This window comes from Lampetra fluviatilis, chromosome 22 (genome assembly GCF_964198595.1).
Source record: "Lampetra fluviatilis chromosome 22, kcLamFluv1.1, whole genome shotgun sequence".
Taxonomy (NCBI): Eukaryota; Metazoa; Chordata; class Hyperoartia; order Petromyzontiformes; family Petromyzontidae; genus Lampetra; species Lampetra fluviatilis.
In genome coordinates this window covers 8,905,964-8,922,016 of record NC_136296.1, presented here as the reverse complement: position 1 = coordinate 8,922,016, position 16,053 = coordinate 8,905,964, and the positions used below count along the sequence as shown (strand labels likewise).

General features: G+C 47.4%; 1 protein-coding gene across 1 annotated transcript; it reads right to left on the bottom strand.

The window, feature by feature from the left end:
• Positions 1 to 743: 743 nt before the first annotated feature.
• LOC144938619 (elongation factor 1-alpha 1-like) lies at positions 744 to 11,962 on the bottom strand. Its single transcript, XM_078866606.1, has 7 exons — positions 11,910 to 11,962; positions 10,361 to 10,598; positions 9,128 to 9,307; positions 6,281 to 6,577; positions 5,436 to 5,586; positions 1,651 to 2,142; positions 744 to 1,144 (listed from the first exon to the last, which is right to left on the bottom strand). The coding sequence occupies exons 2-7, from the start codon at positions 10,502 to 10,504 to the stop codon at positions 1,020 to 1,022; spliced, it is 1,389 nt and encodes a 462-aa protein (XP_078722732.1). The 5' UTR covers positions 10,505 to 10,598; positions 11,910 to 11,962; the 3' UTR covers positions 744 to 1,019.
• Between the last annotated feature and the right edge of the window lie 4,091 nt (positions 11,963 to 16,053).

Genomic DNA, 16,053 nt, shown 5'->3' with positions numbered 1-16,053 from the left:
CGGGTTGAAACGAGGACCACTGCCAAGGCCGTGCCAGATGTTCAAACCAAGCAGGGTGGGGGTAGCCTTGACCCCCAAATGCACCCATCCCGCCGACCTTTGCCACAACCAGCGTTTAGTGCGGCAAACAAGCACCATTGTATCCGTGCAACCAAGCAAATAAACATTTGCCGTGACCACCAGCAACCACCACAAAGTGCACCCAATCTCCAGATTGCAGCAGCGCGGCAGGGCTTCCCGCTGGTTCGTAACTTGGGGTGACCATCAGGAGTTGTAGCGCAATGGGGCAAGCAAGGTGGTCAAACGGTAGTGCCCGACGGGTCTAGGTAGTGTCCTCCCAGCATCCCTAATTATTCATTACAATTTTTATCCGGGTTCATGACAATTTTCATCCAGGGAAGTTTCACCAATGTCACATGCAGAATCAGCCAGTCGGTTTAAATGGTTCATTAAAACCAGAGCGAGACCAAAGTTGTTTCGGGACGCGTGGAGACAACGCAGGTGGCGTTGAAGCACACGGCAAGCTCGGGTTGTCCGTCCTCTTCATGGCTTAGAGCAGGTAATTTAAATAAAGCCCCCCTTCCTATTCATTGAAAAGTCCAGGTTCGTTTAGTCACCCCCCCCTCCCCATCCTGAAAAAACCGCTTAGCATTCTCTACACCACAGATTACAAGGTTTGTTTAAATTAGACACCAGAAGCACTTGCACATTCATTAAAAAGAAAGCAGGAAAAAATTGCAGCAGTAATCTTTATTCGGGAGTCATCTTACACTTGCGTCACAAGGGAAAAATAAAACCACTTTAGCAAAAACCAAACCAAAAACCCCATCCCACAAAATGTGTTAACTTTTCACACAACTCAATAACGGCACTGACAGTACAGGAGGCGCCGGGGGGGGGGGTGGGGGGTGGGATTCACGTCAGCACCGACGTTGATGGGAGAGCAAACGCAAGGCCACCTCCGTCCGTCGTCGGAGACAAGTAAGCGACACCCTCCCGTCCGCTCTCCTCCTCCCCCCTCACTTGCCCTTCATGGCCTTGCTTGCAGACTTGGTCACCTTGGCCGACTCGCCCACCTTCTTGGTCACGGCCTTGATGACGCCCACAGCCACCGTCTGCCTCATGTCCCGCACCGCAAAGCGCCCTGGGGGGAGGGAGGGGGGGTGACAATAGCTTATGAGCTTGCAGATGCATAAGCCACCACACGCATTTTATTCAGTTGCCCCCTTCATGTCAGCGAGTGGTCAGTTGGCAGAGAGTGGGGGACTTGAGATTGGCGAATGCATCACTTCGACCAGGCGATTCTTAACATGGGGTGCGAGATGCATTTTTTCCTGGGGTGCAAGCAGTGCCGGATTAAGTTAGTGCGGGGCCTTTTGGGTGTTATAAAAAGAGGTTCTAAATTTAAAAAAGAAAATCATAAATATTTAAACACAAACTTTTTTACTTGCATAGTAAAGTAATTGTATTCTTATTTGCTATACGGCCAGATAAAAAAACGACAAATCGCTGTCATTAAAGTTGACGGCGGTATAGTACTATACTAGAGCAAGTGCAGAATCACCGAACCGGAATTGGTAGCTTGAAAGCATTTAAAGCTGGGCCCCGTAGCACGTGTAGCTACTTTCGCTCCCTGCCACAGTAACTCACCGAGCGGTGGGTACTGCGAGAAGCTCTCCACACACATCGGCTTGCCGGGCATCATCTCGATCATCGCCGCGTCCCCAGACTTGAGGAACTTGGGAGAGTCCTCGAGCTTCTTGCCCGAGCGACGGTCGATCTTCTCCTTGAGCTCCGAGAACTTGCAGGCGATGTGCGCCGTGTGGCAGTCGACGACGGGCGAATAGCCGGCCTGGATCTGGCCCGGGTGGTTGAGGACGATCACCTGCGCAGTGAAGCTGTCGCAGCCGCGCGGCGGGTCGGTCTTGCTGTCACCAGCGACGTTGCCGCGTCGGATTTCTTTAACGGAGACGTTCTTCACGTTGAAGCCCACGTTGTCGCCGGGGAAGGCCTCGGTCAGGGCCTCGTGGTGCATTTCCACGGACTTGACCTCCGTGGTCAGGGTGGTCGGTGCGAACGTCACCACCATGCCGGGCTTGAGGATGCCGGTCTCCACGCGGCCCACGGGCACGGTGCCGATACCTGGGGCGGAGGGGAACCCAGGAGTGGAGAGGAGTTTTAATATTTCTTCAGACGAGAAGTGCTCGAGCCTTGCACAACATGGGATGTTTCGATTTGAAGCTTTCGTGACTGCAGGGATTCATCTTCTTGGTTGTTTCGGTAAAGTCACGTAGAAGGGAAATAATAAAATAATAAAACATAATAAAATACAATTCTCACGACGTTTCGGCCACAACGTAAGCAGCCGTCCTCAGGTGAAGAACAGGTCTGCCGGAAAGACAGCGTCTGATGTTTAGCGTCTGACGCCGTCTTTCCAACAGACCTGTTCCTCACCCGAGGACTGCTGCTTGCGTTGTGGCCGAAACGTCGTGAGAATTGTATTATGTTAGTTTTATTATTTCCCTTCTACGCGACGTTACCGAAAGAACCAAGAAGATGAACATGGGATGTATTTTATTACAAGGGTCGAGTGGCCCGGGGTGACGATGGCCATGCAAGAAAAAGCGGGAGATATGAGTGAACCGGAGGCATTTTAAAATGCATCATGAAGCCGATGGGGAAAAGCTACGCGCCGATAAACACCACGTGTTGTTTATCACAACGTCGGGCAACACAATTTAGTGTAGGATCCTGACTACAGTTAAATAACAGTATAGTAAAAAAATGCTTACCGTGAGATCAAGCATTGACTGGGTCAGCCAATCACATGCCAGGAAGAAAAGTCCAATGCATCATAGTTGGCATAAAGCTCTTAAGGTCGTGTAAGATAATCGAGTGGTCCCGACGACTCTTAAGATTTCAAATTTTAAAGTTAATGCCCAACGTCGGAACACTTATTTACTGGAACAAGCTCCCCCCCCCCGCAACCCAAACCGCCATCATTTCTAGGACGTTAATTCTAGATTTGAAGCTTTCGTGACTGCAAGGATTCATATTCTTAGGTTTTTTTGGTAAAGTCACGTAGGTAAAACATTAAAATTAATAAAAGTAAAATAAAATAAAAATCTCGACGTTTCGGAGGCAACACAAGCTTCCGTCTTCAGGTGGAACCGTCACAGCCACATTTTTACTTGATACAGCTGTCGTGGCTGTGACGGTTCCACCTGAAGATGGAGGCTTGTGTTGCCTCCGAAACGTCGTGATTTTTATTTTATTTTACTTTTATTAATTTTAATGTTTTACCTACGTGACTTTACCGAAAAAACCTAAGAATATTTCTAGGACGATGAAAGTTGCTCAAGTGGCCCCAAGTAGCAGCAGGGGCACGACCGAATTCAACGGGAAGTGGTGGGGGGGGGCTATGCACGAGACAACGGTGGGCCCCCCTCCTGTCTCAACTCACTTTTCCGACATGTGCAGAGGATGTTTTTAAAAACACGCACACAATGCGTAGTAGGCTACAACTAGATTTTTTTTGGTTGCACCGTAGATTGGATTTTGAGCAGTGGGCCCTTAACCCGACATGTCTCGCACCCTCCGGGGGGTGAAAGACGCAAGATTTTTAGACGGCAAATCTAAACAAATTAAGCACGAGTACGAAAGTACAACTACTTTAAATGAAGCGTATGTTTCTGTTCACGAAACATTTTTTTTACAATTGAGAAACCAAGGGATGCAAGGCTGTGTCTACTGGCAGTCTCTCCCCAAAAGTCACCAGTAGACAATTCTATGGCCCACGATACCACCAGGTTCCCAAATTGGTAGTAAACATTTTCCGAGTAACTATTAAGAGCGGGCGCAAGCGTGTCAAAACAACACCACCCCCCTTCTCCATATCCACCGATAAACACTACAGCTGTTTCACAACTTTTAAAAAATGTAAACCAAGCATAAAGGCTTAAAAAAGCACAATAAAAAGTGGATAGCAGCCAAGAGCAGTAAATACCAGAGGCAAAACGCTACTTGAATTGTGCAACATTAGATAACATTGGGGTAGTGGGCAAATTGGTGCAGTTGTCGCCACGAATATCTGAAAGTTGAATTATAATTAAACAATAATTGGCCACACAAGACGACAGTGGCGAGAGCAATTAAGTAGATTTCGGCAAGCCCATTACGACCCACTGACCAGCGTGAAGTTACGGTCACTCACGCCCCCCCCCACTCCTACTAGCACAATGAGCAGTGGGTCAAGCGTAAAATCAGCAGTCTCATCGAACTTCTTGGACATTTGCCGAGTAAAAGGTGCAAAGTTCGTGGAACCAATAATCTTAATGGTGCCAATTACCATGACCGCCAAGCAATGGCGGAGCCAGGATTTTCATGTAGAGGGGGGGGCAACCCCTCCAGCAATGAAAAATGATAGTTGTTAGTACGGAGTTGTTAGCAAGTAAGGAGTTGTCCCTTGCTTTTTATTCGACGCGTGTGCGGTCATGGTGCAGCCATCAATCGAGGGTCGAATTCGAACCGCGCTGTGCGATCGGCATCGCGCTCGCTGAAGGGGAATGCCTTCGGGGAAGTCGTGTGCCATTTACGCAACTGCGCAGAATTCTGAGTCACTTATAACTGCCTTGCCGTTACTTATTGCCAATTATGGACTTAGACTATTGTCCCATCTCAGTCCCTGGCACATAATAATGCTACAGTGGCAGTGGGGGGTGGGGGGGTCGCAAAATGCCGATTTATTACTAAGAAACGCCAATGATCCGATCGAAATTAGGGATTTTGATCAGATCATTGGGGGGGGCACGTGCCACCCCCCCCCACTGGCTCCGCCAGTGCTGCCAAGGTTCACCTCTTGCAATCTCATCACCACAACGCAACTTCAAATCTCACCTCAATGCTCATGACTAATTAGAAAGACAAAGATCTCCCATATAATCTTGATTTGAAGCTTTCGTGACTTCAGGAATCCATGCCGTTTGGTTATGGTCAAGTCACGTAGGTAGAAAAAGAAAATAATAAATGCTGAACCAGGAAGCAGTTCCAATGCTGGATAATTTTTTTCCACCCGAGGACGACCGCTTGTGTTGCGATCGAAGCGTCGTGATTTGTTATTTAATTTTTTATTATTCTATCTACGTGACTTTACCGAAAGAACCAAACAGTATCTCCCATATAGCCGGAGACTTTTGGGGAAAGTGCTGTTAGCAAACACCTATGAAGGTATGCACGGTACACGAGGTGGCGATGGTGGGCAGGGGGGCAACATCGCATCTTCACCTTCGTCTCCCCAGTGCTGACACTACACCAGTTAGAATAATTACTTGAGGTTACAGACGACGAATGAACACTCCCATACGTACAAGCGAGTTCACCACACCTCTCTCCCAACCCAACTCGCCCGATCTCCCAAATAAACCCACGCCACCCACCGCCGATCTTGTAGACGTCCTGCAGCGGTAGGCGCAGAGGTTTGTCGGTGGGACGCGACGGGGGCAGGATGGAGTCGAGGGCTTCCAGCAGGGTGGTGCCGGTCGCGTTGCCCTCCTTGCGCGTCACCTTCCAGCCCTTGAACCAGGGCATCTGCGCGCAAGCCGGTGATGGGCAGACACCAGGGGGTAAGAGGGGTGGGGAGGGGCACCTTTGCCGTCAAGATCATTAAGATCTTCACATTGTGCATTGCTCACCGTGCCACGGTCTGGGGCTTCACGCTCGGGGTCAATCGTGCCACCTTCGCAATTGCGGCACCTAAACTCTGGAACTCTTTGCCCTTCGAGACTTACAAATCTTTAAATCGCGACTAAAAACGTACCCGTTTAAAACATGGCTATTTTCAGGTATTAGTGTCAATTCTTTCATTGGTTGGTCACCATTTTCCACATTGACATGCATAGCGCTCCGAGAAGGATTGTTGAAGGGCACTTTGTAAAGTTAAATTATTATTTTCATTCGGATAGGGTTTACCCCTTTCTGGAGGTAAAATAGGTGTTAAGATGTTCCAAACACCAAATTAGAAATCTTCTGCAAGGAATCAAAAGTCTGCATGTCTGATGCCAATATGCTCAAGTCGTGAACATCCTTCCTGTGATCAGTCTCTTATACAAGTCAAGCCAATCGGTTCGGTTTTCCTGTTTCTGGTTCCTTCCATTTTGCCCCCTAAAAAACACTTAATTTCAATTGCCGTTAAGGCCCCCCCATTGGTCCGCCACAGTACCACCACTACCTCCCTCCACAAAACGGCTCCCCACCCATCCCCCCCCCCCCCCCCACGACGTACGTTCTTGCTCGACTCCAGCATGTTGTCGCCGTGCCAGCCGGAGATGGGCACGAAGGCGACCGCCGCCGGGTTGTAGCCGATCTTCTTGATGTACGAGCTCACTTCCTTGACGATCTCGTCGAAGCGCCCGCTGCTGAACGGCGGCTCCGTCGAGTCCATCTTGTTGACGCCCACGATCAGCTGCTTCACCCCGAGCGTGAAGGCGAGCAGCGCGTGCTCGCGAGTCTGACCGTTCTTGGAGATGCCCGCCTCGAACTCGCCCACGCCGGCAGCCACAACGAGCACCGCACAGTCCGCCTGCCGCCTCGCGAGAGCGCACGCACCGCGAGCAATTTTTGGTCAAATCTAATAAACGTACTTAAAATAAGTAAACCCGTAAAAACAAAGTTTTTCATTATAAATCCTTTATATGCGTGGCGGCTAGAGTCCTCTCGTCCTCTGGCTTGAGATGGCTGCCACCTATGGGTCAGATGATTGCCTGCCACCATTAAGCAATTGGTAATTACATATAATTATTTTTACATTAATTGTCACGCACAACGAGTGTGTGCACAATGTCAGCTCGATTGGATCACGGGAAGTGGATTAAAAAACGTCCGAAAGATGTGCACGGTCGTAAGCAAGCGAAATTAATAAAAAAAAACTTGCTTTTACTTAAGATTCTTTAGTGCGTTTTTTTAAAAATATGCATTCGATAGCAATTTATTAGATTTGGAACGAATCGGGTGGAATTATCCACACATGCCTGTCGCCTGATGAAGCTTTTTGTAACTGCTGGCGAAACGTCGTACTCATTTAGGTATAGCCACGTGAGCTATGTGGCTCTTGACTCGGGTGCAACCGCAACAAAACACACGAATAAAGAGCATCTTAGTGACGACGTGCAACTGAAAAATTCAAGAAAAAACAGCAAGGTCTTCCAGAAAACTGTATATCAACGCTGTGCGCAAAAATCGCAGTGGTATGCAAGGCAAACAATAACAACCATAAGACAATTTAGATTAAAGTTATCAGGCCAACTCTGTACTTAAACATGGCTAAACCACTCTGATTGTAAATGTTGTGGCTTGGCACTCCAACACACCAGTTAGTGCTGTACTAGTGATGAATTGGTCACGTTCCGTTTACGTGACAACCCTTACTAGTTACGTGTCAGCGGATTTAACGACACATCTATTTATGCGATCTAATCAAAAACCCCTGTATGAACAATTTATTATAATGCACTTCTGTTTTGTATGGAAATTTCTTTAATTGTTGCTCCGACCTAGTCTTTTAACCATGTTTTAGTTTATTTGTACAGCACTGAATTGCATCTTTTGCACAAGAGTGCTCTAGAAATAAATACTTGATTGAAGACCGATACAAATTACACTATTTGTAACCGGGAGGAGGAATCCAATTAGTTATGAAGCCCTTTTCTCAGATGTCCAGTAGGGGCGGGTCAGCACATTACAACTTATAACGGCACCACAAAGGGAGTGCATAGTATTGGGAAGGTAAAACAAATTGCTAAATACCCAACTTTTTTCTCATCTCACAAGGTAAAAAGCCCAGTTTTTTTAGCTCCTACTTTCCACCGCCAAGAGGGTTGTACATTCACGGTTCGATTGTGAGTGGCACGGCATGAAGCAAAGTTCTGGTGAAGGAGGTTCTCCTCTCAGAAATCACATCCGTCTCGAGCCAGTTAGTCCACGCTTCTCATAAAGTTAAAACGCGGATCCCTTGCAGAGGTAGAAGCATGGCCTTTAAAGACAGACTACCACTTGGTTCTGAGCCATTGGCCTAAAAAACACGTTGGCGAATCCCAAAAATGTAAATATATTTTTTTTACATTTGGTCTCTAAACTAGCAATATGTACGATAGCCGTGACCGTTGTAGCCCTTTAATAGAAAAGATCGACTAAGCGTAATGGTAGTAACATTGCTGGTTAATGGAGTTTTGCGAGAAATTTATGTTTTAGGAAACATCCAAGGAAGTGGTGATAAATATGAAGCTTACAAAATGATGAAGTTGTTTTTGCCCCTGGTAAGACACTGCCTTTGGCGACACCCTAGGTAGTAGACTTGGCTCATGGGCCCTCTAGAAATACATTATAATTTATACTTACAAATCACCTTTCATTCATAGGTCACAGGGCTGTGTAGCCTGTTCGGGCTACGGAATCTTGTACGATTAATAATGAAATTGTAAATTGAAAAACTTACAAATTAAGGGCTCCTCCCTCCCATCCCCCTAAAGCTAGCCTATTAGAGGTGGTTTGACCATACTTGACCATGCTGTTCAGCAAGAGTTTCTGAAGGAGGGGCGGGGGGTTATAGAGGTAGCCAAAACCAGTTCACCCATCACTCACGTGAGGCCAAGGAAACATTAGGTCGTTGGGTTTAAACTGCAGCGAGACGAGGCAATGCGTCAAAACCTCCACTTTCGCGTCATTGATTAACAGGCTCGTTGTGGGGGGGGGGGGCATTATGCCAGTTGTATTTTTGTGACAGACGGCAAAGAGATACCCAATAGCCCCAATAGACTTTTACCAGACTGTTGGGGCAAGGTGCTGTTAACGAACACGTACGAAGGCCGGCACGTCACACGCGGGTTGTGGGTAGCCAGCACCACATATGGCTATGAACACCAACCACTTAAGTCAGAAATAGTCATGCCCTCATCAATGCGTCCAAGCAAGGGAACTCTGCGTTGGGATGATTTAGCCAAATACCATGAACTGGCATGCCAGAGAAACACCGAGTGTGCCTGGAGAAACCTCCACGTGGACAAGACCAGACTATTTAAAACGCCGCACAGGTGGATTTAATGCATCGTAGCGATTCCATCCCGTGGCAGCGCACCTGCGAGGTGCCGGTGATCATGTTTTTGATGAAGTCGCGGTGACCCGGGGCGTCGATGATGGTCACGTAATATTTGGACGTCTCGAACTTCCAGAGGGAGATGTCGATGGTGATGCCACGCTCGCGCTCCGCCTTCAGCTTGTCCAGCACCCACGCGTACTTGAACGAGCCCTTGCCCATCTGCCACATCAGCAGGGCATGGGGGGGGGGCTTGTTCATTCATCAGGGCCCCACCCAAATTCCAAGCCTCAAAGCCACCGCTGTGTGTACCATTAAAATCGTACACGCCGCACCAGGTAACACAACGTCGTGGTGGTAGCGTGCGACTATGAAGTGTGGATTGCGCGGTTTAAAAATGTAGGCGGATTTCGTGATTAATATTAGCAAGCGGTTTTTTTGGGGTTAGGTCGCGTAAATATAACCACCGCCACCATACACAGCTAATAAATGCGGTTTGTCACGTAGACAAAACGTGCCAATTATTTATTACAGCATACCCCGCTTGTGGGCGTTTGCGAGTGAACCCAAAACATCTACAGTATCAGTACGCCGTTAACGCCGGCGATCATAACCAACTTCAAATGGTGGAGTTCTTGCCGACAAAGGAAGTCGTCACGGGACAGAACCGGTCACACGTGTGGACCGACAGATGCACCACCCGTGCTCCCCAGTGCCACAGTGCCGTGTTTAAGTCGCACCGCGCTCCATTCATTGTTGCGAGCGTTCCTCTTGCGCAATCGCGCCACTGGAGATAAGCACTTAAAAAAAGTTACACCTGTCTTCTTGGTTCTTTCGGTAAAGTCACGTAGAAGGGAAATAATAAAATAATAAAAATAAAACACAATAAAATGTATAAGTATATTATTTAATTATTTCATATTATTATTTTAATAATAATAAAAATATAACAATACAATCTAAAATTACATTATTTTATTATTTTAGATTATTTTATTATGTTTTATTTTATTATTTTATTATTTCCCTTCTACGTGACTTTACCGAAAGAACCAAGATGATGAATCCCTGCCGTCACGAAAGCTTTAAATCGAAGTTATACCTGCTTTGCGTTTAGTTTTTTTGTCCTTCCCCCCCCCCCGCACCTTCGATTAGCGAGGTTGGCTCTGTACGGTGCGCGCATAAACACGTTCACCGTACATACACAGCCACCCCTCCGACTTAAAGCAGAGGACGAACCAACACAAATGCGTAGCGAGTGGCTCCTTTGCTCACCTCCGCAGCCTCCTTTTCAAACTTCTCAATGGTCCTCTTGTCAATGCCTCCGCATTTGTAGATCAGGTGACCGGTGCTCGTGGACTTGCCCGAGTCCACGTGGCCGATCACCACGATGTTGATGTGAATCTTTTCCTTCCCCATCGCTCGGTCAGGTCAATCGAACGTTTCACAGAAAGGGGTTTACTTGCTGCTCCCGGCGGGTGTAGTAGCTACGACTCGCTATGGATGGAGGGCTCTTTTCAGAGTTATTTGGCGAAACATTTGGAATGACAACAACATTCGTGAATAAGACTGTGGCCGTATTTTTAAAATATACATATGATAGTTGACGTTTCAGGCAATGGATTATTCTTCATAGCACATGAAGGGCCAATGCCAGAAACGTCGCCTGTTACATTTTGTTCCTTTAAAGACTGCAGTGTTAAAGTGATCGCATTACGTGTGTGCGCGCACATCCAAGAAGTCCATTTAGAGCAGCACGAAAGGAACGCAACACGGTTGCAGACGGGGACAGCCCATTGAGACATCTAGCAGTGGCTCGACCATGGCTAACGAGTCTGCTACTCCGTTGCCTTATTATTTAAAATTTCCGGGAAAAGTTAATAATCTATAGATTACAGTGATCGAAGATGGATAATAGTAATCTTAAACCACTTTAGCACTTAAAAAAAATACACAAGTGTGCAGCATGGGAGGTGCATGTCCTTCTGGGTAAAGAAAATCCGCCACACGGGAAAGCCCCAACACAATCGACCAAGTCAGAAATCTGCGAGCAGGAAAAATAAACGCATCTCACACGAATAACAACGAGTACATCCTCGTTACATTGCTGCGTCCAAAGGTAGGGTGTGGTGGCTTAATTTCTCACCCGGATGTTTTTCGGAACGCTGCTATCGGCTTGCTTAATGTGTTTTTATCAGCGCACACGTTAAATAACGCTACGGTACATTAAAATTGTACCACGTCTTGCCTAGAAGCCTACGGAGGAGGTTTGTAAAGGTGAAGATAAGGGACTATCGTTGTCGGCTTCTGGGATGGATGTGGCCTTGCCGATGCAGAGTTCCAGGCGATTTCGGATGAAATCCCAGTGCTCGTTTTTAATCGATTAGAAAATAGACAAGTAAAAAAAATCATACCGTCTCCAGGTGGGACTTGATGCACGAATGGAAAATAATCAAACTCGTGCGTCTGCGGTCACCTAGAATTGACCGTGGGAACAACGACTCCGATACTACCAGCGTCGTACAAAGGAAAGGCATCGTGACGCCGCTACTACTACCGCAATCGCCTGGCTCAAACACCTCTAAAACGAAAGACCATGGGTTGTTCATCTCCATCAGCCATGCAACAATGAATAGCGAGTGGGACCGGTTGTATTTATTGTGCTAAAAATGTATATTTCTTGAAATGGCTTGCCTTGAAATTAGTTGCCGTAGAAATGTCCACGATTATGATTTAAGGTGTAGCTAGGAAGACCTTACTACTGCACTCAGAACAACACAAGCGGCGTAAACCTCACACCCCCTCCAAAAAAAAGCCCACTCACCTTTCAGCGCAGAGAGGTTTCCGGCACAAACCTCACTCTGCCGCGGTCCCTGGACTCTTAAATAGAAATCCTCACCTGTTAACAATCACGGACAGCGCCCGCCTAACGAGTTAATGAGCGACGTCACGAGACCACGTTGCTGGTAATTTTTACTTAATTGTGAAAGCACGTGTGCGTTTGTGGGGAGCATTGGCGCAGTGGTTACGCTCACGACCAACGCCGGTGACGACTATCTGAACAGGTCTTGGGCCTCCACTAGGTCGACTCAGCCTCAAATAAGTACCTGGTGCGTTGTGTAAACGTCGCCACTCGGGCATGCTGTACCGGTCCTAAATACGTGTTCGCTCACAGCACTTGCCCCAACAGTATGTTAGGGCTATACGGGTGGGGGATGGGGGATATTTGTCTCTGTGTGCTACTAATGATTGATGATGATCCAGCACCCTCCGATCGGCGCGGTTGGCTACGTACGGTGCGAAAGAAGTTCAACAACTTGCCTCCATAACGATGAATGACAAGTAGAGTTACGCAATTGGCGCTTTCTGCAGACGCATTGTGCGTGTTGGGCATTCGCCACCCCGCGGCGATTGGATGGATTGATTGGGTACGATTGTGGAGGAGGGGGCGGGTGGGGGTCATTTCACCTGTCTCGATTTCATTGTCTAGCTTCATTGTTTAGCGTCATTGTTTGTCGCTTTGTTGGGCTGATTGTCAACTGGTTCACGCGCCTGCGCGCGCACACGCGGGGCTCGTAGACTCGGCACGTTCGGTGCGTTCGCGACTCGGTCCGCTTTGTCCTGGGGAGGGTTGCGGCGGCAGGGAGTTGAGTAGTGGCGGTCCCACACCTCCATTTACCTGGCTACAGACTCCAGCAGTACTACACTATACTACTATACATTACTATACACTACTACACATTACTATACACTACACTATACACTACTACACTATACACTACACTATACACTACTATACACTACTACACATTACTACAGTGAGGGAAACAATAATTTAATCTACTGCTGATTTTGTACGTTTGCCCACTGACAAAGAAATGATCAGTCTATAATTTTAATGGTAGGTTTATTTGAACAGTGAGAGACAGAATAGCAACAAAAAAATCCAGAAAAACGCATGTCAAAAATGTTATAAATTGATTTGCATTTTAATGAGGGAAATAAGTAGATTTTGAATAGAGATTTATAATCGAGAGCTTTATAATCTAGAGATTTAGAATAGAGATTTAAAATCGAGAGATTTAGAATCGAGAGATTTAGAATCGAGAGATTTAGAATCAAGAGATTTAAAATCAAGAGATTTAGAATCAAGAGATTTAGAATCAAGAGATTTAGAATCAAGATATTTAGAATCAAGAGATTTAGAATCAAGAGATTTAGAATAGATATTTAGAATCAAGAGATTTAGAATCAAGAGATTTAGAATAGAGATTTAGAATCACGAGATTTAGAATCTAGAGATTTAGAATCTAGAGATTTAGAATCAAGAGATTTAGAATCTAGAGATTTAGAATCTAGAGATTCAGAATCTAGAGATTTAGAATCAAGAGATTTAGACTCAACCCGAGAACGTCCTGTCGCCAAGTGGAGAGTGTGCATGGCTCTATGAGTGACGAGGTCACAGGTCCAAACCCACCAAGCATTATTTGTATATCGTTGGTGCAAGTTAAATAAAGTCACACGCAATACAAGGACGCTGTAACATTTATTTAATTAGACATATACACATGATTTTGGAACAGATATATGACACAATCTGATTATTTTATTGACCCGAGCAATGAGTCTTTATTTTATTCCAGAAAGACAGGTCATGGAGTGGGGCAGCTTAACTGTCTCTGACGCAGCCAACCGCTTCAGATGCGCTTCTGCGGCCGTCTGGAACGCTCTTCCCTACGACACTAGGAAGCCTGAAAAGTTTTAAACTTATCTTCTTTTTTCTCTCTCTCTGACTACTTGTTCTCTCTGCCTGTGTCCTCTCTTTGGAATGTTCACACTTAAATTCTAACTTAGCAATCTTTGAAATACGTAATCAACCAGGCTATGCGTTAATTGTGTGTTGACCGACCCTCTGTGTTGTATTACATTACATTTCTATATTTTACTAGTTTATTTAATTTTAGTGTGTCCTTCTCCTGATTTTCAGGCTTGCTTGCCGTGTCATCGCACTTGCAGCACCACGTTTTGTTGTCCACTCATTGATATGCTAATTTTTTCTCTAACCCCCCTCTCTCTCTCTGCGTCCGCCCTCCTCTGTCTATTTAAGGCCACCCCACAGAGACGATCACCTCTCTCTGTTACCTGTGTTGCTCTCTCTATGTATCTTGGTGATATCTGTCTGCTAATATGTCTGTCTATAGTTTTCTGGTTAGATTTTATGTCGCTATTTCATTATACCTGATGATGATTGCTTGTGTTGCAATCGAAACGTCGTATTCTATTATTTAATTTAATTTATTATTTTATCTTTAGACGTGACTTAACCGAAAGAACCAAATAATGATGCCTTGTATAAAGGTGTCAGTTTTTTGTACCAGTTGAAAGGGTAAAAACCTATCACTATATTTTGCCACTGGTAAAGGAGGTCTCAGTGTTCTCATGTGATGTTTTATGGGGCATCACAAGCCCTTGCCACCTTACCTGCTGTTGGAATGTAGAGGGTGGGGGGGGCCATGGGGGAATATTTTCCGGAGCTCAGCCAGCCCCTTGACAGATTCGACTCAAACTGACCCTGCCCAGTACGCGTGCCAATCATTGTTCTTGGAACCGTTCGAACAATGCTGGCCACCATTGTTCAATGTGTACACTGGGTGGTCGTGAGCAAGTGAAGTTCACGGTGGAGTTTAGCACTCTCCTTCTGGCATAGAAGGCTTTCGAAAGTGGACAACCAAAGTGAGCGGGCAGATTTGCCGACACCGTATTGTGACCACATCCCCAAGGCGGCGTCCTTCTTCGATGGCCGGCGGTGCCCTCCTCTGTTGCGTTCCCTGGACGCGGCTCCTCCGCACAACGGGAGACAGCGCCTTCTGTTGTGCTGCTCCCACTGGCTGTGGACCAAGCTCCCTACCCGGTGTTGTGCTGCTCCCACTGTCTGCTGAGTGAGCTCCCTACCCGGTGTTGTGCTGCTCCCACTGTCTGTTGAGTGAGCTCCCTACCCGGTGTTGTGCTGCTCCCACTGTCTGCGGTGTGAGCTCCCTACCCGGTGTTGTGCTGCTCCCACTGCCTGTTGAGTGAGCTCCCTACCCGGTGTTGTGCTGCTCCCACTGTCTGCTGAGTGAGCTCCCTACCCGGTGTTGTGCTGCTCCCACTGTCTGCTGAGTGAGCTCCCTACCCGGTGTTGTGCTGCTCCCACTGTCTGCTGAGTGAGCTCCCTACCCGGTGGTGTGCTGCTCCCACTGTCTGCTGAGTGAGCTCCCTCCCGGTGTTGTGCTGCTCCCACTGTCTGTTGAGTGAGCTCCCTACCCGGTGTTGTGCTGCTCCCACTATCTGTTGAGTGAGCTCCCTACCCGGTGTTGTGCTGCTCCCACTGTCTGTAGAGTGAGCTCCCTACCCGGTGTTGTGCTGCTCCCACTGTCTGCTGACCGAGCTCCCTCCCGGTGTTGTGCTGCTCCCACTGTCTGTGGGGTGAGCTCCCTACCCGGTGTTGTGCTGCTCCCACTGTCTGCTGACCGAGCTCCCTCCCGGTGTTGTGCTGCTCCCACTGGCTGTAGAGTGAACTCCCTACCCGGTGTTGTGCTGCTCCCACTGTCTGCTGACCGAGCTCCCTCCTGGTGTTGTGCTGCTCCCACTGTCTGTGGGGTGAGCTCCCTCCCGGTGTTGTGCTGCTCCCACTGTCTGTAGAGTGAGCTACCTACCCGGTGTTGTGCTGCTCCCACTGTCTGTTGAGTGAGCTCCCTACCCGGTGTTGTGCTGCTCCCACTGGCTGCTGAGTGAGCTCCCTCCCGGTGTTGTGCTGCTCCCACTGGCTGTAGACCGAGCTCCTGACCCAGTGTTGGTCGTGGTTCGGAGACAGCTGCGATGCGGTTTGAACTCCAACCAAACACGCGTTTAATGCCTCTAGCCTCGATTACCTTGTAGAGAGGTACTTTAATAATCTAAAATATTATCGTCCTCATCATCGTTGTTCA